The sequence below is a fragment of the Dromaius novaehollandiae genome, chromosome 2, assembly GCF_036370855.1.
Source record: "Dromaius novaehollandiae isolate bDroNov1 chromosome 2, bDroNov1.hap1, whole genome shotgun sequence".
NCBI classification, from domain to species: Eukaryota; Metazoa; Chordata; class Aves; order Casuariiformes; family Dromaiidae; genus Dromaius; species Dromaius novaehollandiae.
Window position 1 is genome coordinate 9,874,044 of NC_088099.1, and position 22,271 is coordinate 9,896,314.

General features: G+C 39.1%; 1 protein-coding gene across 3 annotated transcripts in view; it reads left to right on the forward strand.

The window, feature by feature from the left end:
- RBM33 (RNA binding motif protein 33) overlaps positions 1–22,271 on the forward strand; it is a 103,552-nt gene that overhangs the window by 11,742 nt on the left and 69,539 nt on the right. For 2 of the 3 annotated variants that reach the window (XM_026102956.2, XM_026102967.2), the window contains exons 3-8: positions 2,726–2,774; positions 4,764–4,840; positions 6,944–7,244; positions 8,363–8,473; positions 14,597–14,768; positions 21,382–21,590. In XM_026102956.2, the coding sequence (XP_025958741.2) occupies positions 2,726–2,774; positions 4,764–4,840; positions 6,944–7,244; positions 8,363–8,473; positions 14,597–14,768; positions 21,382–21,590 (919 nt within the window). The other variant, XM_064505747.1, reaches the window with a different exon arrangement.

Genomic DNA, 22,271 nt, shown 5'->3' on the forward strand with positions numbered 1-22,271 from the left:
TTCCCTGCACTGGCAGAGAACTTTTTGCTTTCTGTTGCGTTTTGGGGTGTTTATTTATTTATTTGTTTATTTCCCTTCACGATTTGGTGAGCTGAATTTATCCAGTGAGGGGACTTCTGTGCGTCGAGAATTGAGGAAGGGCGTGGAAATGGGCCCCTCTTTTCTGGTGAGAGTGAACTCTTAGATTAATTTGGTCCCAGTTTCACAGAAATGCAAGCTTGTAAAGACCTTTGTGTCTTGGTCTGAAGACCTAGAGTTGTACTATCCGCTGTTGGGACAGTCGGGGGGATTTTCCTTCCGCACAACATGTACCACAAACATGTGCTTTTATTCCAATTTAATCTATCCACTGCAGTGTTGTGTGGTTACAGCTTCAAGCCATTAGTTTTTGGTTGTGCTTTTCTCTGCTAATCTAGATTTCTCTAGTATCTGGGTCTTGCTCCTTTTTGAAAATAGTCAGAGCTTGTGATTTTGTTCCTTCTTCTTTCTAATATATAACTTTGGCTATGTTAGAAGAAGCTGGAGATATGCCCAGCTTGCTGTGCAGGCTACTGATTTCAAAATAATTTATTATTAACCTTTTCACTGTTATTTTGCTCATTCAAAAATTTATCAGCAGTGATTTTTTTTCTTTTACGTTATTAATGAAAATATTGAGTAGGATTTACTATAGTAACAATTTGAGGGACAGTCTGTGAAACACTTCTTTTTCTACTAACAAAATGCCTGTTAGCTTAGGTCTTCATTTATCATGAGCTTCACTTATGTGCTAGTGCAAATTTTTGGGCTGGCATGTAATAAGTCAAAGCTTTTTAAAAATTTAGAATGTGTATGCAATTACTTCTTTGCCCAAATATGTAACCTGTTAAAGGAAATAGGGTATCAAAGACGTATTTTTAGTAATGTGTTGAATAGCATTAACTCCATTTAAATGGTGAATTCAATTTTTTGCTTTTTTTTTTTTTTTAATCTGAGATTGTTGGAATATCTCACCAGCTCAATCTGCTTTTTGAATGCAGGTACAACGCACATACTCTTGCAGGCTTTGGGGATTTCTCTAGCAGTTTTATTAAAAGCAGTCAGTGGTGGGCCACGGTGCTGGGAAATATTTTCAAATCTTTTAGTGTATTTATCTAATGACTGGCAGTCGGTCCTGTGCTGAAGAGATTAGTGACTCTTTCCTACTTCTAGTTTGGCTCTAAATTCTTCTGGAACCATTTCTGTTAAGTAGAGTTTTCTGCCTCTGGAATAAGGGGCTTATATTCTAGTAATTTCACTCTTTGGGATGTGTGACATGTCTTGTGTGTCCCAATTCTTTGTTTAATATTACAGTGAATACAAAGCAATTACTATTTGTTAATGTTCAGTCATTCCTGGAACTGTTTGAGTTCAGTAAGTATGAACAAACACTGTGTACTGACGATAACAGCCTAGGCACTGCTGCCTTGGAGTATCTTCTGCTGCCTTCTAGAAGTGCTCAAGATTTTGTTTTGGTTTGGTTTTTTCCCTAAGCGTTATCTGTACATTAACCATCTCTGAAAGAGATGTGTCCATTTGCAGGACCAATTTTTAGCATCAATCTCTTTTTTGGAATTGGCTTCCTTATTTGCAAGTATTTCCTCTGTAGTTCTAAGGACAGTTACTGCAGTGGGAATTTGGGGGTTTTTAGCTGCTTTGGAAAAGTGGCAGGTATGCTTTTTTCTATGGGATGGTGAAACTTGGTTTCAACTCCCTTTCTATTCAGATAGCCCAAAGTCACTTTGGGGTATTTAACTTTTTGTGTGTTACCTAAGGCCCAAGCTCTTAAGTTATAGTTCATATTTCAAATCACTGTCAACTCATTTTAGGACATGCATATTCTAATGTAAGTATTCATCAGTGCTAAGGATTTTCTGAGGAAGGGGGATGTGTTTATTGCTGTCATTAGACAATCTTTTCACTGAAGGAAGAATGACGTTAAGCAGTTGTCCTAAAGCTTAGGTAACTCAGAACACGGTTCTTTCTGTTGCCTCCCATTTATGGGAGAGAGCCGATGTGATAGAAGGAGCGTCCTGAGCAGGATATTTTTATGCTTTGAGTTCTTAGCCACTCCTGAAAAGGCGTTGAGACATGCACTTGATTCCCCTAGTCCTACAAATGCAGGTTCGACTCATACTTTCTTTCCTCCTCCTCAAACCGGGCAGGTTTACGAGAGCGCTGGGCCTATGCGGCCTCCGAGGCAGCTGGCCTCCGGCTGCCGCCTCGGTGCAATGCAGCTCGATTCGGCGTGGGCCGGATGGCGGCCCATGGGCACAGCCTTGCCCAGAGGACATGGCCCTCTGACCTGCTCAGTCCTGGGGGAGGTGAGCAAGTCCTTTGTGGACAATGCGCCCAAACAGCCTGGAAGAAAGGCTCTAGAACAGCCCTCTGCCAATGGCGTTTCCGAGGCCTGGATGGCATCTAGGTCCAGGTGCTGCGTTGTGGTTGTTAGGCTTCGGAAAGGAGAGCACGGAGCAATGAAAGGACTGTGCGACAGCAGGCGTGCTTTATGGCTATTATCACACTTAAAATGCAAATCTGTTTTTTTTTGCACTTGCTAAGTATTTTGCTAACAGAAAAGCTTTGCGGGGAGTCAGCAACAGTTCTCCTCAAGGTAGTTTTCCAAGCAGATGCACCCTTAGGCTATGCAGTATTTGCTTCTATTTTTCTAAGGTTCAGCTTTTAAAAATCTCTTAATATTTTCCAGTGAACTTGACGACGACTTGCTCGGAGAGGATTTGCTAACCGGCAAAAAGGTGAGCGAGATGGATGCTAAAGCTGAAGTGAGTTGTTACAAAATCAAAGTGTGGATGGCGTCTGCCTCATCCGTGGGAGTCGTTTGCCCTGACCTCACCCATCCACGCGGCGAGGTTGGCCGAGCCCGACGGCCCTGGGGCTTGGGACCCTCCGGGGGTCTGTGGTGAGCCCTGTTGAGCCATGCTTTGCGCTCAGACCTCGGCTGCCTTTTGTGAAGCACCTCCAAGCGTGCGTTTCTGAATGAAATGCAAAAGACGATCTTTTCTAAGATAGAATTTCTTTTCTTCTTGTAACGCCTAGTTCCAAGAGGAGATGGTTTTCTGAACCGTTTTCTCTGCAGCTTACATTGACTTGAAGTATTAAAGCAAACCAGTCGCACTTCCTGAAGGCTGGCCAGCGTGCCTGGGAATTTGTTTCAGCTGCCCGTTTCCTGGCTATTCAAAGCTTCCCGTCAAAATACCAGAATGTAGGCAGAGGATTTCCTTTCCTGCTCTAAGGAGGGGATGTGGCAGCTGCTGGCCTTGGAGAACCCCCTCGTGCCTCCTACAGACCCCTCGCTCTGAGTGAGACACCTATTGCCAGAACTGGTGTCTGTGAAAGAGCTAAATGTGGGTTTGGCTTTGTCTGGTACATGCAGGAGAAGATAGGGCTTCTGGCTGGGGAATCAAAACTGGCCGGTCACCTCTTTGTCCACTTTCTCGGCTAAATCGGTTCTTTCAGAAATAATTTCTAAAATTTGGTCGTGGTTGGAGGTGGATAGGCTTATGTTAGAGAAACCTAGATCTGGTAAAAGTGGGTTTTAATTGACGTGGTTTTGCATAATCACACTCTTAACTGTTAAGAGGTTGACTTCCTGGGATTATTCTGTAAGTAGTCCCCATTAACGGTAGGAAATCCCTTCTTCTAGTGCCCTGGAAGAAAAAACATTTTCCAGAAGGGTAGGAATTGCAGATTTGAGTGTCAAGCAATTATCTAAAATGTAAGCAGCTAACATTAGATGTGCCTTTGTAGTTGAAACGTGAGGTTCTTCCTTATTTTATATATAAATGATATATGATTATATAACAGATATATATGTATTGTGGTAGATATATAAAATGATATATAAAATACTCCCTTATACAAAAATCTGTATGAACAATAATCAATAACAAGATTTGTCTGATGTGTTATATGTTCTTGTGCTTTTTCTATTCTTATTTTAAGTTTTCCATGTTACAGGGCTCTTGCCAATATGTGTAGGTATGGACTCCTGTGTGTAATAATAGTAATAATAGATTTCTCAGGAAGTTTTCCCTGAGCTATTAAGCCTAAACTTGCTTCTGTTTAATCTCGTCCCAGTACTTCTAGATAAATCTACCCTTGTGTAACCTTTCTGCCCCTATTACTTTAGGGGATGGAAATAATGTTGCTGAGCAAAACTGTGCAGTTATCTCTTCCTGGTGGGTAATTATTAAAGGGAAAAAAAAAAGTAAAGATAAATGAAACAACTGAAGTTATGGTTGACAAATTGGGAGAAGTTTGTCAATGTTTTTAATTTCATGATACCCTTTCCTCCAGTCTCCTCAGTATCTCTGCCCTCTAGAAACTGCAGTAACATGGTGTTTTTTCTTGACCTACCTAATGCTTCAAGGTCGCAAGGCAGCAAAATAAAATAGCACTAATGCTAACCTTTCTCATATCCTAGTATTTCTTTTAAGCAAGTCATCAGCTTTTGTTATATCTGGGAATGGGACAGTGAAATGGTTGAAAACTAGACAAATTTGAATTTTGCTGATTTCCATCAGACTATCAAATATTTTTAGATTTGTTGTCACATGTAGCCTATCTTTTATCATCTAATTAGGTAATTTCACTGAAAATGTGGTCTCAGTCTGGGATTTGTTCATCAGAAAAAGATTACTCGCTGTTCAGAGCTTTCGGTAGTTCAGTAGTTAATAGTTTGTGTCTTTAGGTTCATGATTGACTTTTTTTTTATTAAAACCTAGAATCAGTCAGACTTATCTGATGAAGAACTGAATGATGATCTTCTGCAAAGTGACAATGAAGAGGAACCAGATTTTGGGTATCTCTTCTCTAAATCTTATTAATAGTTTTTAGAAATTATTCAAAACTATTGCTACTACTGTTACTGCTACTACTATTGCTACTACTACTAACTACTAAAATGTAATGTGGGTTTTTTTGCTGTGGTTGATTTTCTGGACTACTGGTTTTTGTGAACATGGTACCAGTTTATTAAAACTTTCTATGCAAAACAGGACCAAAAACAGTTTTTCAAACTGAAGTTGTTGGTATATACTTAAAATTGTTTTGCTTTTAAACTAGCCAGCTACATAATGATGTGTCTGTCTATATAATGTGTTCAGTAGCATTGTTAACATTTGAGTGAAATGATTTTTCATTTATTTGAATTTAATAAAATGAGCATAACCAGAAGCTATGAAAATGTGTATAAAGAAGAAACAGCATCTCTTGTGCTGATTAGAGTGATTTATAAATACTTGCAGAGCTCTTGCTCTGTTCATGCTTCACATCATTGTAGGCTTTCTTTGCTTCTAGAGTCCTTTTGCTGCTATCTTGCCTTAAAAGATGTATCTTATGCCTGAGACCCTGAGCTCCATAGTTTATAAAGCTTGAGTTGCGGCTTAAGTATTTGTGTGCACTGTGCAGCAGCACAGCTCCTCCAGGGGCTGTAGGGTCAAACGGATATTTCCATTGCAATTTGCGTATCCTGCCCTGTGAGTGCTCTGGGGTGATACGGATGCTGAATTATGGGCCACATAAGTAGAAAGGAGTGTCTTGGCATTTTTAGGTGTCAGGCTGGACCGAAGGGGGAAGGTGGTTGTGATGCTGGAATGATGCAGTGCTGCTGCTGCTTTTAATTAATTGCCCACATGTTTTGTCTGCCTTTCCTTGACTTGTTACGTGCTGCCCAGGAGTATGGTCCAAAGGGGTATATTTGTGGTGCTCTAAGGCCTCCTCTTCATCTTTGGCCCAGATTTGGAAGTGGAGACGCCTCTCTGTGTTGGAGAGATTTAGGGTGGGGTGAGATTTCTGGCAGAAATGAGGGCAAGACTGTTTCCTTCAACATGGGGAATCCCGGTTACAGTCCTTGCTGTGATAATGTTACTCAGTGGAAGCAGGTTTCTGTAGACAGTCCTTGCATTTTTAGTAGCTTTTTTGCCAGGGTGTGAGAGCCTTGCTCTTCTCCCTTTCCATCCCTCGCACTCCCTCTTCCCATTGAGTCCATTTGTGCTTGTGTAGATGGGAGGATAATGATAATCCTGCCTAATGTCTTGGTTTTCTTGTTGACTCTTCCCATCTGATAGATGCAAATTGTCCAGAGCTGCCTGGATCTCGTGCCCCTCCCAAACTTAGGAAAATAATGAATAATAGTAATGTAATTTAAAGAAAACATTCTTTGTTTTCCTTGCACCGAAAACCCTTGCACCGAAAACCCTTTAATCAATGACAGCTTTCCCTCCCTAGTCTTTTAACTAGTCTGCAGTTGGCAATTCACTCTTATATTATATGGTGGTGATACTGGCTATTGTAAACAACAAGTCCTGAATTTTGCTTTTCCTGGAAATGATCATCTTTCCAGTTTTTAAACTTGTTTGGTTTTTTCAAGGCCTATGCTTGCTTGTCATGTTGCTAGTTTAGAATAAATCTTATACATTTAAATAATAGTTCTTGACTACTTACATTTTATGTTATTTTAAGTAGGACATTAAATCTTAAAAATGTAAGCTTGGTAATCAAGGTAATCAAGAAGGATAAGTATTAATGTATTAAAGAAAGCTTACTAGCTTATTTTGAGAGATTGAGAAAACAGATGCAGTTATAGTAATTTTGTGTATTTTTGTTAGTCTTGGAATTAAAATTGACTGCGATCTGCTTTGGTTACCAAGTAGGACTTTTGCCAGTCTGACCCGTTAGACCATCTGGTTGGTTTGATCCCCCTGCTCAAATAGCCTGCAGCTGGTGATAAGCTGTGGTACAGTATGCATTATGAGTACATGGCATGGAGTCAAATAGCATGCGAGGTATAATTTTGTCCACCAACTTAGGGAATATGTATTTGTTGGCTGTGTTTTGCTCAATCTTCATAAGTACCCTTGACTGTTATGCTTCAACCTTCGAATTTTTTTCTCCTATGCTATAGTTCTCAAGGTGTCACAGTTAGCCTCAACGCCACATCAGGCATGCTTACATCCTACGAACTTTCTGAGACCATCAACGATCACTCCATCGAACATGAGTCTGAATATGACCAAGGGGAAGATGAAATAGTTTATGGCAAATCAGAAGCACCTGAAGTGTATGCTTCAGAGTATGCGGAGGAGGGACACTATGAAGGCAACGATCCTGAACTGACAGAAGACCAAATAGAATATGGGGAAGAGCCTGGAGAAGATGATGAAGTGCTAGACCTTGAAATCAATGAACCTCTAGATGAATTTCCAGTGAGCTTCCTTCTATTGTATCTTCAAAGATAACATTGCTTCACGTGCATAGGGTTTTAGACTGATTTGAAATCTGTTTACCTCCCTAGGGAGGAGGGGAAATTAGACCTATTATCACTGTCTGCCAGTTTCTTTATCTAGGCTGTGACAAAGTTTGTGTTGACAGCTTGTTTGGCGGTAGGTAATGCTCCTTTGTCATGCTGGAAGGCAGTTAAGAATCATGACCTTGAGGATTGTATCCTTAAGGAAGAAAACAGCTTTGTGTGGTGGAGATGCACTGCCAATTGTTAGAAGTACTTAATGCAAAAGCTTTTATCCAGGCTTTAGACAAGATCTGATAAAGTCCTTCGAAGGTGAAAAGATTATTGACCTGCTAAAGACATCTTTAGGGTGCTAATATTCCAAAGTGATTGATGTCCTGCTCGTTCATCCTTTTTGTAACTGAGAACTGTCTAAACCTGAATAAAGAGATTGGAGGTTAGTTCAGAAAATGTCACATGCATAATTTGATATAATTTAAGCAATGTATTAAAGAACATGCACTGGCCTTAATTGCTAGCTAAGTGATTTAATCTCAATTGAAACTGTATGTGTTCAGTGAGTTGTTTGCTAAGTAAGTTTGCTGATATTTTAAAAGTTTTTGCTCTACATGTCTATTCAGTTGTACAGAATCTAACTTATTCATATGTAACTAACTGCAGAATGTGTTAGAATATTTATATTTTTTTAAAAGGTAAAACTTCATGTTAATGCATATGTCCTATAGGCACATGCTCCCTTCACTGGGCAATTACTGCAGTCTGTGATTCAGTGAATTTGTAAATGAAGGATGCAGAACTACAGAAGTAGATGGGACCTGTATGATGGCATTGGTGGAGTCTGGATGAAAACTGTTTTGGTTATGTTTTCAATAACAGTGAAATTACTGTGACTAATTAAAAGCCCTGTTAATTACATCTTATATGATCTGTCACTTATAATTGACAGCTCTGATAGATGCGATACTTTCTGGTAATGACAACAATGATGTGAATGCGTGCAGAGTCTCACTCTTAGCAGGTGTTTGTTTCTTCTAAAGTTTGCGTATGTCTTTTTACCTTCTTGTGCCCTTATTTTAGGATGAAGATTACATGCAGTCATATAATGAGCAAGCAATGGAAGAACAAGAAGAATATCCAGCTGATGAGGAACTGGAAGATTCACAGACCATGACAAATGAATCAGAAGAGGTATGTTGTGAGTTTAATGGAAATTTTAAATAGTCAGTTGTTTCAGAATTTGAAGTTACAGAATTATCCGTATTGCTAGATAAGAACTGATGCAACTCTGTACAACTTTACCAATGTTGAATTATTGGTGATGTTACTCTTTGTATGAGATGAATGAGTTAATATCTATTTTTGTCTGTTATATGCTGTCTGTCTGTCTGTCTGTCTTTTTTATTTTTGTCATTTCCGCCCCCCCACCAGCACCTTTGGGCTAAAAATCATAAGGTAGAGTTCAAAATGTCCATATTTTGAACTTAGTTTTAACCTTAGAAGCTTCAGAGACTCTTTTGGGTAGAAGAATGATAGTAATCCTGCATGATGTCTGGGTTGTCTTGTTAAATCTCTAACAGCTGATAGACAGATAATTTGTTGGTGTTAATACTGTAGATACAGTTCTCAAGTGGGCCAGAATCCCATTTTGTGAAGGTGTGTGAGCACCAAAGCTTTGGCATGTCAGAAAGATGAAGATCAGATCGTTTTGAAAGAAATTATGTTGGGATGGAAATTTTTGTGAAGTTTATTTTCATTCTTTGATTATGGAAAGAGGATGAGTTCCTTCATTCACAAGCAGAAGGCTCATGCCAAAAACTAGCAAGGATATGTTCCCTGGCTGTAGCATGGAACAATGCTCTTATACGTGTTCTTAATTTGCAACAAATTCTTGACGCGGAAGGTAAAGGGATTTTTTTTCCTTTCCCCACCAGGAATCTACTTTAATATTACTTTTATTCCACTTCTTAATTAAATAGGATTGAGTAGAATACCCGCTGAGAAGTGTAGGCAGATTCTGTTCTTTGGAGCCTTAACTCATCAGGAAATTAATTCCTCAAAGACACAGCAGCGTTCCTCTATAAGGTTCCAACAAATGGGTGTGCTATGATGCCCTTTAGTTGTATCGAGCATTATAGTAAAACAATATTCTTTGCTAAATTAACAGGGACATATTGAAAGGGGCCACCTGTGCTGTCCAGTCCTTTGCCGTTGCAAGCATGCAATCCTATACCAAATATATCTTAAATTTCCTACTTCCTAAACATTAAATCTACCTTTCCAAAAAAAAAAAAAAAACCACCACTTAAATGCTTCTTAGTCATTCACTGAATTATAAGCATTTTCCTTCTGGTGTTTTAAAAGCAGTCTGAAGCAGTTGGGCTATCTACAACCACAGTCTTGAGGACATGGTGAAAGCAAGGATGACATCTGAATTGTATGCAGCTGGGCATCGTTTCCAATTTACCACTTCAAAAAAAGCTAGCTTAATTTTTAGAATATAAACTAGTCCTAATTCTGTAACCAACATATTTTCTAAATTTATCTTATAATTCAGAATTAAATTCCTTTCATTCCAATGACAGCATGAATGCAATTCTTTTCTTAAGAAAACTGTTAGAGAAGTTGCTCTTCATGTAACATTTGACCACATCCTTATTCAGTTATTCTATATTCTAGCTTTGTTCTGATGGCTTGGAGATTGCCTCAGGTTGCTAGTTTCCAAAATAGTAGCACCCTTTGACTCCTAACATATGCTTCATTTGTTTCAGATAATATCCTATTTAATTTTGTTTGTAGGCTCTCAATTTGTCTCACCCAATGAGGCTACCACCAGGAGAGACACTCCTTGGAGAGTTTGCACTTCTGTATATTGTATAGTTAGGCATATGCCTCCGATTCCAAATATTGTTGGTTTTTATTTAAATGGTATGTAGCAGGTCTTCCTTGGTTAGATCTTGTTGCTTATGTTCACATGCTCTGAATGTTATTGTTGGCATTGCAGTGTTCAAAGTACACCACAAGAATGGAGCTGCAATAGTTTTGGTACAAATAGATAGCGTTATTATCCATTGGTTGAAATTTGGCATATTATCCATTGGTTGCAATTAAGCAGTTTCTACATTAAAAAAACAAAACAAAACAACCTCTTAGAGAATTTCTTCATGAAATACTGTAAACTCAGAGAAAAGGTAGTCAGGCCAGGAGCCTGGCAGGTACAAAGCAAAATCCAGTAGGCAGAAGTTTCAGCAGCAAATAGGTGTGGTAGAAATGCTAGTTACGTGAGTATACAATGTCCTAAATAGTTTTAGAGGAATAATATCACTAATTATTTCTACTAAATGTTCCTAAAATTAGAATTCATGCTTTCTTTGTTGGTTTAATATCAGAACTAACCTGTGAAGTCTTTAGTTTCTTTCATTGAAGGATGAGAAGTTTCTTGTTGCATTAATTTGAACCCTATCTTGGGTTAAACTGATAAGAAACAAAGAGAGCCTTAATCGAGAAAATACTTCGGTGTGCTACATACTTGTTTTCTTTGAGAGAATACAAACTTAGAAAAAAAAGCCAATATGTGTGTTTGCTGTGAAATTGTTCCAGCTGTGCTTACCTGAAACATGAATTTTAGTTCTTTTGTTCAATTCTGAAGACATTTTTCCTGTAAGCCTGAAGGAAATGATGAAAAGGATATGAATCAGAACAGTTAGGTCTTAAGTATATTTAGAAAAATACTTGGAAACTTCAAGTTTGGGTTTTACTCCTGTTTTTCATCCGTTAAGTGCAGATGCCTTTGGAATCGTTGTAACATCCTTTTACCAGCTTTGTTGTTTCTTTATCCCTTGGGATTGAGCAGTTGCGGCTCTCTCAATGTTAGCCTGACATAGAAGCCTCTATTGCTTATTCACTAGGTAGTTAATAAAACATCTTTGTCTCTCCTTCCTAATATCTTATGTGGAAGGGATCTCTTTTAGCCTTTGCAATACTTACCTGCCTTGTACATCTTAGGACTGTCTGCCAAAAAGCCTTCCAGGACACTTGAAAATACCGTGGTTAGGATCCTTTGCTGAGATCACCATTTTCCATGCTGACTAGTATTTTCTCATGATTTTCTTGGGCTTTTTCTGTCTGTTATCTGTCTTACAACTGCATGGGAAGGTCTTTGGGGCAGGAGCGCTTGCTCTTGCTCTGCAGCAGACTGTAACCCCGTGTGGGGACTTCTGGTCAGTGACTGCAATTTATGGTATAATTATTTAATGAGGATGGCAGGAAACTCTGACCTTGTGATAGAGGTAAGGTCAGTATTTTTCTTCATAATGAAAAATCAGCCAAGCTCTTTAGTAGCTTTGTGCAAGGTGTCATAATGGGAAATGTTAAGCTCCCTTTGAGGAGCTGGTAAGAAGCCTTGCCCCACGAGTCAAGTGACCTCAAGTGGCTGTTCAAGGGCTGTTTATGTATATGCAGTTATTCACGATTAGCAGGTATTAAACAGAATCCTCTAAGTACTATTATCTATTAATTCTCTGTCTTCACTCGTGTCCTTTCCTGTGCAACTTTCTTGTCCTCTGAAAAATGGATCCTGTTCATACGCTGTAATCTTGGCGAAGCAGCCATCCTATTACGCTGGAAGTTTGCAAAGATGATCTAAGGGAGTCTTGCAATGACTATTCAGCAAGTTGGTGGGAAGAGTGTACACTCCTTCCCTGCTCAGATAACCTTTCCTGGAGCTATGCGTAGAGAATGTATAGTTGGCTGTCAGACGTGCTTGCGTCTCCATCACAGCTAATATAAATCCCTTAGTCATACCTGTGGTCAGACTCGGGCATGGGTCAGTTAGCATTCTGGAGCATTGCCTTGCCTTGCTGTCTGCTTTTTCATTAGCTCATTTGTTGTTTTTTTCCATCTTTGATATTTAGTGCTCATACGGCTGTTCGTTAATAGGTGGCATGAACATTATGTTGATGAATAATGTGAATTAGACCCAAAAGACTACAGAATTAATATAAGTGGCTAAGAAGAATAGAGTAGATTTTGTGTAGAAATGCTCTTTATTGTTGCATGGGGGGGGTAGTTGTAGTCTGTTCTAGTTTCATAACCTGCATTTTTAAATTTTTTCCAGAATGGATAATTATTGAAAGACTTCAGTTTTTCCACAGATATTTTCTGTAGCATTTTATTAAAACGCAACATTTTTCAGGACAATTCAGACCATATTAATGACTCTAGTCTTGATTCTGCAATCTGCCATGTACTCATACACAGAGCCTTGCATGAGTAGGTTTTCCCCTCAAAGATGAGATTGCATGATTGAAATCTGGCTGTGATGAATAAAAATGGGAATCCCAACATAGCTTGGGAGAGATGTGAACACAGAGAATGGTCCAGGGTTTGTGTGCTGAAGAAAAGCAGGAGGTTCAATGTAGCGAGAGAGCATCTCGCCCAGAACAGCCACTCCAATTCTGACTTCTAAATCCTGAGCCTGAAGGATTTGCACTGAAACAGAAAAATTGTGGGTTTTATTATGGGTTTTTAAAATCATGGATTTGACAGAGATATTGTTATTCCTTTCTCCTTTGGGAATCCCTCTTTTGGAAGTAGTAGTTTTTTTGTTTTTGTTTTTTTTTAACCCAGGTTAGCACTTCTTCCCTTGCTAACATCCCTCCTCTGTTCCACAAGTTCCAACTGCCTTTCCTCTGAGATGCCTTGGCTTTACATGGATGTGTTAATCAGGCTGGTTGTTCTCAATTTGGATCTGATTTTGAAGTTTGCGTTTCTTTCAGACTTGATGGATTTTTTTGCCTACAATCCTGTGATGATTTTTTGTTTCGTGTGTGTGGTTTTTTTAAAGCTATATTGTTTGATAAGGTAAAGTTTGTGCATAGAAATAAATACCTTTAACAAAGCTTTAAGGCTTATATTCTAAAAACTTGGCTATATTGTTAGCTATAGCTTAAAGCATTTTTACCAGATCAGGTTGTACAATGCTTAAATGTATGTTTGCACTGGATAAAATACATCCTGAGATAAAGAGAAGACAGTAAATTGAAAATGGCCTGGGATCAGTAGCCCATTAAAGCCTGATAACTAAGTATACAGATCACTTTTTCATCAGACCAAAGCTGCCCGTTCTCATCCCTTTATTTTTAGGAGACTAGCTTGAGCTTTGCTTCTTATGCTGCTCTTAAAGTAGAACTTATCTGGACAGTATCTGTCCATCTGATTGACACACTTTGCAATGCCTTTTTTGTATAAATTACTGCACCAATCTGGTTAATTAGAAGATGAAACCATTTCTTGCATGTTATATTTCACTCATTTTTTTTTCTGTCCTCAAGCAGCATAAAAGTTGTGATATATTTAATGGCTTTGCAAAGAATTAAAATGCATGTGTAGTCTCTAAGAAATCAGCAAGCAGGCTTCTAGTGCATCTTAAAATGAAGCAAAAAAAAAATCTAAATCTACAGTAACCAAATATTTTATGGAAAATCGTACTACATTAGAAATTTTTTAATTTTCAACTCCAGCAATCAAATATAACTTGTGTAACATTCTGAACATTAATTTTATCATGCCAGCACAGGAAAATGAAATTAATTTTTTTGTTTAATTTGAAGGAGAGGGATCCATTTTCATTTGGGACATTGTTTCATCTAAATAAACGTTCTCTGTTATAGAGAGAACTGGAATGTAAATGAGGACAAGGGAGTAGCATTCCAATATACACATTTAGTATATTCAAATTTTATGCAATCCTGTTTCACATTCTCTTTATCAACTGCTGAATTAAAACAGGGAAGTATTGAAGGAGCAGAAGGAGTAAGGAGAAGTACACTTATGCATACCTAGGGGAATATGATCGAGAAATGTGAGGTTATCTATATTTTTTCACAACATGCTACTGACAGTTGTTATCAAGTCATTAATTTATTTTTAAGTATTTGGATTACTTGAATTTGCTAATATTCAATATCCTAACATCTTGGTCAACTCTGAAATGTTGATCCATGTCCAAAAGTAGTTGCTAATTAGACAGTGTTTTTAACAAAAGGATCCTTATCCCCTTAAATATTGCAGCAAATTATGTCGTCCCAATAGATGTTCAAAGTTTATTCTATACTTAATATCTATGCACTTAAAACATCCCTAAACCCTTAATATTCATTGATCTTGGCTTTCAAAGGTATGTGGGAGAACAACATGTAGTGCTCGCAAAACCTGTACAAGGGGACCTTAAAAGAAAGCTTCATCTTTTAAGTCTTATTGTTGATGAGAAAGTAGACTTTTCAGTATGCATGTTCGCTGTATTTTGTGTCTCAGGCAGCTATTGAATCTCTGGAGCTTCAGGAAGAAACAAAAGAAGAATCTGATGAAGAGGAGGATGACGATGAAGAGTCTGGACGACTGCGCTTCAAAACTGAGCGGAAAGAAGGAACGATAATTAGGCTATCGGATGTGACAAGAGAAAGGAGAAACATTCCAGAAACTTTGGGTGAGGTTCTGTGGCAATGGACTGTTTTGAAGAGCTGTAATAAAAGGAACCGAAAGGCATGCTTGCCAAAACTTTTTGCTTTTAAGTGTTTTTCCAAAGATAGTGTGGTCTTCTTTTGACTTAAACTGGCCTATGCTGAAGTTGCCCGATGTCATCTGTAATCTGTCCTACTATCTGTATCGTCTGTCTCCTTTGGATAACGTTTAAGTATATAGTGTTTTGAAAACCAGGGCAGTGTTTGTTCATTCAAACTTTTCTGCTCTTTTGCAAATGTACCTGGTGAAGTGTTAGAAAAGTATGGAAAACCCTCTCTTCTGGGCTCTACTTTTCGGGCGTGGAACAATCTAGGTGTCTTATCCCAAACTTATTGTCTTGGGCAGTGTCTAAAAGGATAAATTTTCTTCACAGCTGAGCGGCATAGCGTGGGTGTGCTTGATTTCTAGGGAGGCTGATTCGTGGAGCTAATGCATTAAAGACAGTTAGTTCCAGCAGAAGCATTAGACTTGCAACTTTCTTACATCTGCATTGTTTCAGTTTGTAAATAAAAATCATCTTGCCTGATGTTTTTGGGAGTTAATTTCAAGACCCCTCCTGTGTCTTGGATACTGAAGTGCCTAATACTGGATTCTTTTCAATTGTTTGGAGTGTAGTAGCCCCACTGCTGATAGCCATATTGCCCGTGTTATATATCGCTCATGTTGTGTTTACAGTGGTGGTAACGCTGGTGGTGCTACAAGCACTACCAACCTGTGACCAGGACTGTTATGCTGGCTGAGAGCAATACAGAGCATTTAAACAAACAAACAAAAAAGACAAATGAAAAATGTGGTATATTAGTGAAGAAATTAATATATTGGTGAGGATATTAGTTTGCTTTCAGAAAGGCATACCACTTTCCTAGTTTTGCTACTGAACCAAAATGTCAGTTCAAACCATGGAGAGAGAGGTCAGATTTTCTTGAAGAGATTCAAGATATGCAAGAGGTAGGTGAATTGGTAATGAAGGCAAATTTTCAGATACTGTTGGCTAATTGCCAGATACCACTGGGAAAAGGAAATATCTTTTGATATTTATTGGTTTTGCTAGGCTGTAGGAATATGAATTCTTCATGCAGGATTGCTGTAAGATGGATGCCTCTCTTTGAGCAGGAGATGCTCTAGGGTGGAAATTTAAGTGTCTGCATAGCCAGAACTTGGTAGCTGGGTGCTTATACCTTCTTTCCAGAAAATACAGTGTCTTTTGGACAACAGGGTGTTTTGGAATTACATTCCCAGAGCAACTGGCTTGGTTGCTGGAACTCAACCTGATGAAATTTTCCTCTTACCTTAAAAGCCTTGCCTTGTCTTGCTAAACGTGTTACTTCTGAAGAATCTTCTCCGAGTTGCATATCCTAATAATTCTTTATGATTTAACTGCAAGGAGTTTGGGGTTTTACTATGCATGAAAAACTGAGAAGCCTTAATTCTAGAATAAAGCATTTGTGGCTATGAGGACTTGGTGAGCAGCAGGAGTTGGCTGCAGAGGTTGGGCTGGTCTTTTGCAATGGTATTTATGTTTCTGTCACGCTGCAAGTGAGACAGCCTGACTGCGTGATTTTGGGTCGAGGTCTTTCTCATCCATTGTCCCTATTTAGCAAATAGCTTTTCTTTCTTGCAATTTCATGCAAAGTGTGTATTAAACGCCTTTTATAACATCATTTTCAATAATTAGGAATTGATCCTGATTTGAATGAGACTGGAGGAACCCTCTGGGGGCCTCAAACACAAAGTAATCTACCCAGGCTAGGAATATTTTTGATTGAGAATGTGAAAAAAACATTCTGAAAGTGTTTTCAACCATAAGACCATATTTGTACACATCATATACAGACCATAACTTACTTATACAAAAAGATACCAGTGGCTTTGCAGAACAGTATCCTTTAAAAATCAGAGTGCACTAGAATAAATAAATCCTTGCACATAATGGCAAGGTAAATGGCATTTTCCTGCATTTTCATGTATCTAGATTTGCACTGTAGTTCTATGTAATACAAGATCATCCAATGAAGAGAAAATCTGTAGTGGAGCTTGACTTAAGACAGTAATGATTTGAATTAGACTTATTTTTATAGGTGACTTGTTATGTAGCTCTGAGATATAAGTAAAACAAAATGCAAATATGGATGAATTTATAGGCTGACTTTTTTTTAACTAATCTTTGGCAAACATAGAAACTTGCTCTTGTGAAATGTTTTCTGTTCATACTGCTGTTGTGTATTAATTTGTTGATAAAGAGACCAAATAACTGATCACCTGGTGGAAAGTTAAACAGCAAAAAAAAAAAAAAAAAAAACCAAACAAAAAAACCCCCCACAAACCAAACAGGAACAACCCACCTGTAAGTGTCTGCTTGCTTTTGAGATTATAGAGCAAATTTTTAAACCAAATAGAACTGGTTTAAAAATAAAAGTTCATTGTGGAGCTACGTCTCCTTACTCTAAAATCTGAACATAGTTGCAAAAACACTTAAAGAGGAATTAACATTTCAGTTGAAGTTACAAACGTAATTTCTATCCTGTCACATTTTGGTGACCTTTTGTGACAGCTTGTCTCTATTGGAGGACTGCGGTCTTTCTTGCTGATTAAAGGTGTCATTTGAAACCATTTTATTACCAGGGATAGTGAAATTAATCTTGACACTTAGAGACACTAGAAAAATAATTGCTGATTCACTGCCTTAACTGTGTGTGTGTGCGAGAGCAGTGCCGTCCAGGTTAGGATAAGTGTATGCTGCAAAAAATGTGGAGTATTCTTATGACTATAGCCGAGACCTTTTCTAAACATTTGCCTATCCAAGATGATGTAACTAGTGGCTTTGAAATTTAAAGGAGAGGTATTGTAGGAAGACTGTGCAGTTGATTTCTGGAGATAGGAAGTTTATCATCTTTGTGGAATATGTAACTTTTTTTGTTATACTTCATTAAACTCTTCACTGAGTTGGAATTGTGGGTCTGTATACCTGTTAAGGAGTGTAAAGAATAAAAATGGCTATGCTTGACAGAGTTACAGAGAGAATATTTTAGTTTGGATAATTGAAGAAAAATACACTTACGGAAAGCTTCTTGCAAAGTGGTGAGAATGATTATTATATGCAGTAGTATTTTTTGTTATATTCTGCTTAGATGATTTATGTTCGCTGCGATAACTAGCAGCTGAGACTTCAGGCAAAACGAGGAAATTAAAGTGAATGTTTCACTGTTGCCCTGTTGCACTGCATGCAGAAGTGCACAGTGTAATCAGGTTACAAGTCTGGATGATGGAAAAAATATTTTTAAAAAAAAGCATTGTTTGCTGTCACATTCAATTAGGTTGCATACGTATGTGTGTATATATGTAATTCGGTGTATATATATTTTTTTAATATGGCAATTCTGGAATGTGGTGTAAGTTGCAAATCTGTGCATTTTCCAGGGTAATAGGCTTCTGGGATTCTTAAACCTGAGAATTGAGGTGCCCATGCCCTGGAGCAGCCTCCCGAGGCAGAGGCCACCGTGCAGACCTGTGCTTAAGGCTGGGGTAGGTCCACGGTGGCCCAGCACCGTACCCCAGCGTGCCCCATCCAGGAGGGCACAGCTGCATCTGACCTGGCTCAGGCCGTTTCTGGCATGGGGCATCGAAGCTCATAACCAGAGAGAAGTGGTGGGATTTACCACGTGAATCTTCTGAGTTACTCATGCTTTTTATGTATACTGAGGAAGCAGTGCTGAGGGTTTTGAATATTCATGGGGAACGAGTTTGGTTTACTGCATGAGTCTTCAATTTTGCATTCTAAGGGTCTGAACCTGCAGTTTTCTGTTTAAGCATAATTCTTCACAGGTAGGGCCTCGTTGCCTTCAGTGGCATGGCGTGGAGAAGTAGGCTTGATGTGTAATACTGTTTGTTTTTTTTTTTTTAAAGAAGGAATAAACAACAATTGTTTTTAATGCACTTCTGTGGTCATAGATGCACTATGTCTGTAATGAAGCTTGCTATAATGAATGCATGAGGAATTTCTTTCGTTTTGGAAATTTTTTCAAAATTCAAAGTTGCATACAATTTTACTGTTTTGGCTCAAAATCTGAATGTGTGTCCTGTGCCTACAAAGACACAGTCTTTAAAGGTTTGAGAACTTTTGTGGGGAGAAGGAAAACAATTTATTACCTTTCATTTAAAGAGAGTGAAATGTGCCTAACATGTCAAAGATCGTTAGAACGGACTTCAACCCAGATGTTGTCATCCCTTCCCCAGCTTAATCAGTGTAGCTCTCTGAAATTGTTTTGTTTGGCGCAACCTCTTCTTTCTTGTACAGTCACTTCTACTTGGTGTCCTTCAAATGCACTAAAGACACTGAGACTAGCATCATGCCCAGAATTGGATTTGGAAAGGATTTGGAAGCCCTCTGATTTAAGGTGCCCTCTAGTTTGCAACGTAGCGATACTGTGTCTGAGGTAAGGAGAGAGCTGCTAAGCCCGCTCCCTAAGTGAACGGGAGCTAGTGGTCTTTCTCGTTCCCAAAGACCAGTGAAAAGCCCACGATAGCCTCTGTGCGCTTGCAAGCCTGTGAAGAAACCGAGCTTGCTTGAGGTGAGGACAGGCTTGAAATCAGAGCTCTGGTTTCCCATTAAACCAGCTTTTTCTTTCCCTGATAGCGAAGGATGGGAAAAGGTGGTGGTTTTAGTGACATCTAATGCTTTTGATTATTTTGCATGCGAGAACATTTATCTTAATTTTCCTCAGAAATCCGCCGTGTGCACATTTTGTAGCGCACTAAGACTTCGGGGAGTGCGATTTCTTGCCCCTCTTTAACTGCGCCGTGCCATTTTCCTCGCGTAGCCTGATTGTCTGGGCCCTGCTGATCCCCCAGGCAGGTACTAGGGCAAAGGCAGCGTTTCGTAAGAACATCTGACATGACTGTAAATTAAAGCTTGATACCGCTTAATTCCAGTGTCGGAGAGGGGAGAGAAAAGGAGGTAGGGAAACCTGGGTTTTTATCACTAGCGTACAGAAACAGAGTAATGTATGGCAGATCCTGGGGTTTTAGGCAGTCTTGGGTAGTCAGCAGTTCTAAACTTTTTGATAAAAAAAAAAAAAAAAAAGCCTCTGATTTCCATAGGCGTTGGTAACATCTGATAACTGGCACGTGCCCATCTGTCGTCTTCGCAGCTCGTCGTGCAGGTAGTATCTACAGCCAACTGAGAACAACTGCTGACGTGGGAACGCGCGCTTCCCACCCTTGCTGCTGCTTCAGGCAACTCTCAACTTCAAAACCTAATTGAGATTGCTTACTAAGATGTTTAAAATGGTGGTTTAAGTAGCTTTGGTTGTTACATTGCCAGTATATTTTTATAGTTTTCTGATTGCTTTAGATGGGTATTCTTGAGGGAGGACGTGTAGCTAGGCGGAGACATCGTATTATGTCTCCAGCTGCCTGAAGAATATGATGAGATGCATAGTATTTTTATTCTGCTCTTCAGATATAGCCAGATATATAGATATTACCTGTAGTATTAGCAGTAAAACCATTTTGTCCTAAAAAGTGGTCTGTATATCCAGCATCCTTTTGCACTAAGAACACTTTTCTTTAATGAACATATGGAATCCTTGTGCCAAATACCATTTATATGCATTCAAAGTAGTTGTATACGGTTTTTGTGGACTAATTTTGCACAGTTAAATGCAAAGCTTGGTTTCAGAAGTAACCGGCTATGACTTTGTGCACAGCCAAATGCTCGGTTGCATGTGTGGATTAAAGTTTATCCCCTTTAAATAATCGAAACCTGGTGAGTGTCACTGCTGGTACTGCCACTTTGTATCCCCTGTAGTTGTTTTGTGGGCTTTGTCTATGTTCACGGGTAATTTGGTTACCTGGGTCACTTAGTGTATAGTTGTCTCGTAATGTGTTATTGGCATTGTCACAGGTTTTAATCAAATTTGGCAGTTTTTGTTGAGTAGCATCAGTTTGTGAATTGGGTGGGGGTTATCGCTGGCTATGTATCTGACTTGAGCTGAGCCCAGAATTTGTGCGTGTTTTCTACAGTCACTTGTAAAGTACAGCCGGTTCTTGAACCCTGTGCAGTAGGCACAACGCTAAGGAGTTGCATGCTGCAAAATCACGTCTGTCACCAGAAGGTCCTCCTTTGGAGCAGGCCAAAGTCTAGCGCGTGAAACGTGTTTATGTGGAAGCCTGGGCAGAACCTTTCCTGCGGAGTTTGGAGCTTTTCCTTGTGCTGCGCGACCTTTCTGTGGATAAGTGAGACGTTGTGCAAGATGATACAAATGTGAAAGGAGCCGCAGTCTCACCCACAACAAACATGAGGCAGCTTTCAAAAGCAGCAATAACCTTTTTTGTTCATGTTTGTTTCATTCAGCTGCCACGTTTTGCCCGTGCAACAGACACAAATATCAGTATGTTTTTCCCTTTTGTAGATGTCTAATGAAATGTTAACATGCCACCTAAAGGAGATCAAAGCGCCTGCAAATTTTTATGTTAGTTGCAGTGATGCTTCTGTAGTTCTGGTGATGCCTTTCATGGTCTTTTTTGTGTCTTTGGAACACGAAGCTAAAATATTTCCCCTTTCTCTCTCTTTTTAACAGAACTCTCTGCAGAAGCCAAAGCGGCATTACTTGAATTCGAAGAAAGAGAAAGGCAGCTTAAGCAGGGGCGGTATGGCTCGAGGAGAGGAGGGCGAAGAGGAGGCTCAGTGATGTGCCACGGGATGGGCGAACAAAGGCGAGACAACAACGAGAGGGGACGAATGAAGGATCACAGGCCTGCGCTGCTGCCCAACCAGCCGGCCACAATGGTACCTTTTCATCCTTAGTATTCTTTGTTTGAGGGTACTTCCAGGAAATCGGGGGAAAAATGCAGTCCGAATTGTGAATCTTTATGATTTTTTTCCCCCCCCATCTTTTAAAGTTTGAAATTGGTCTCAGGGGGGAAAAAAAACTCGGTCGTAAAGGTTGGACAAAATTTCTGCATAAGCTGCTAGTTCTTTCAGGGCAAGGTGGGCTCTGCGTAATGTGGTGATTGAAAAAACTGTGTGATTAGTCTTTTTACCGGCCGCAACTTGAGGAATCTCAAAGTCCGCAAATTAAAAGTGGATTTTGATTCATACACATATAATCAGACTTATGTAATCAGGTGTATTACTGCTTTGCATCAGCAATAGGTTAATTCCTCTGTTGAAGTCCTCTATGTGTGACATGTCGACGTGTTTATCCCCCGTTACTAATAGTAATTTAGTTGAAAGAAATGTGATTCTGTAGAATGATTTTTTTTTTTTTTTTGGTCAAACTAAAATTTTTGCTGATACTTCAAAAAAAAAAATCTACTTGTATTCCTAGCATACTACTATGGAGGCAAAGAAAAACAGAGGAAAATAACCACCACTAGATAATCAGTTTCTGTCCTAGCCGTGCTGTGCTTAAGCTTCCTAGGACTTCAGATGAAATGCATCTTTGCTCTTTTTCTCCACTGCCAAGTC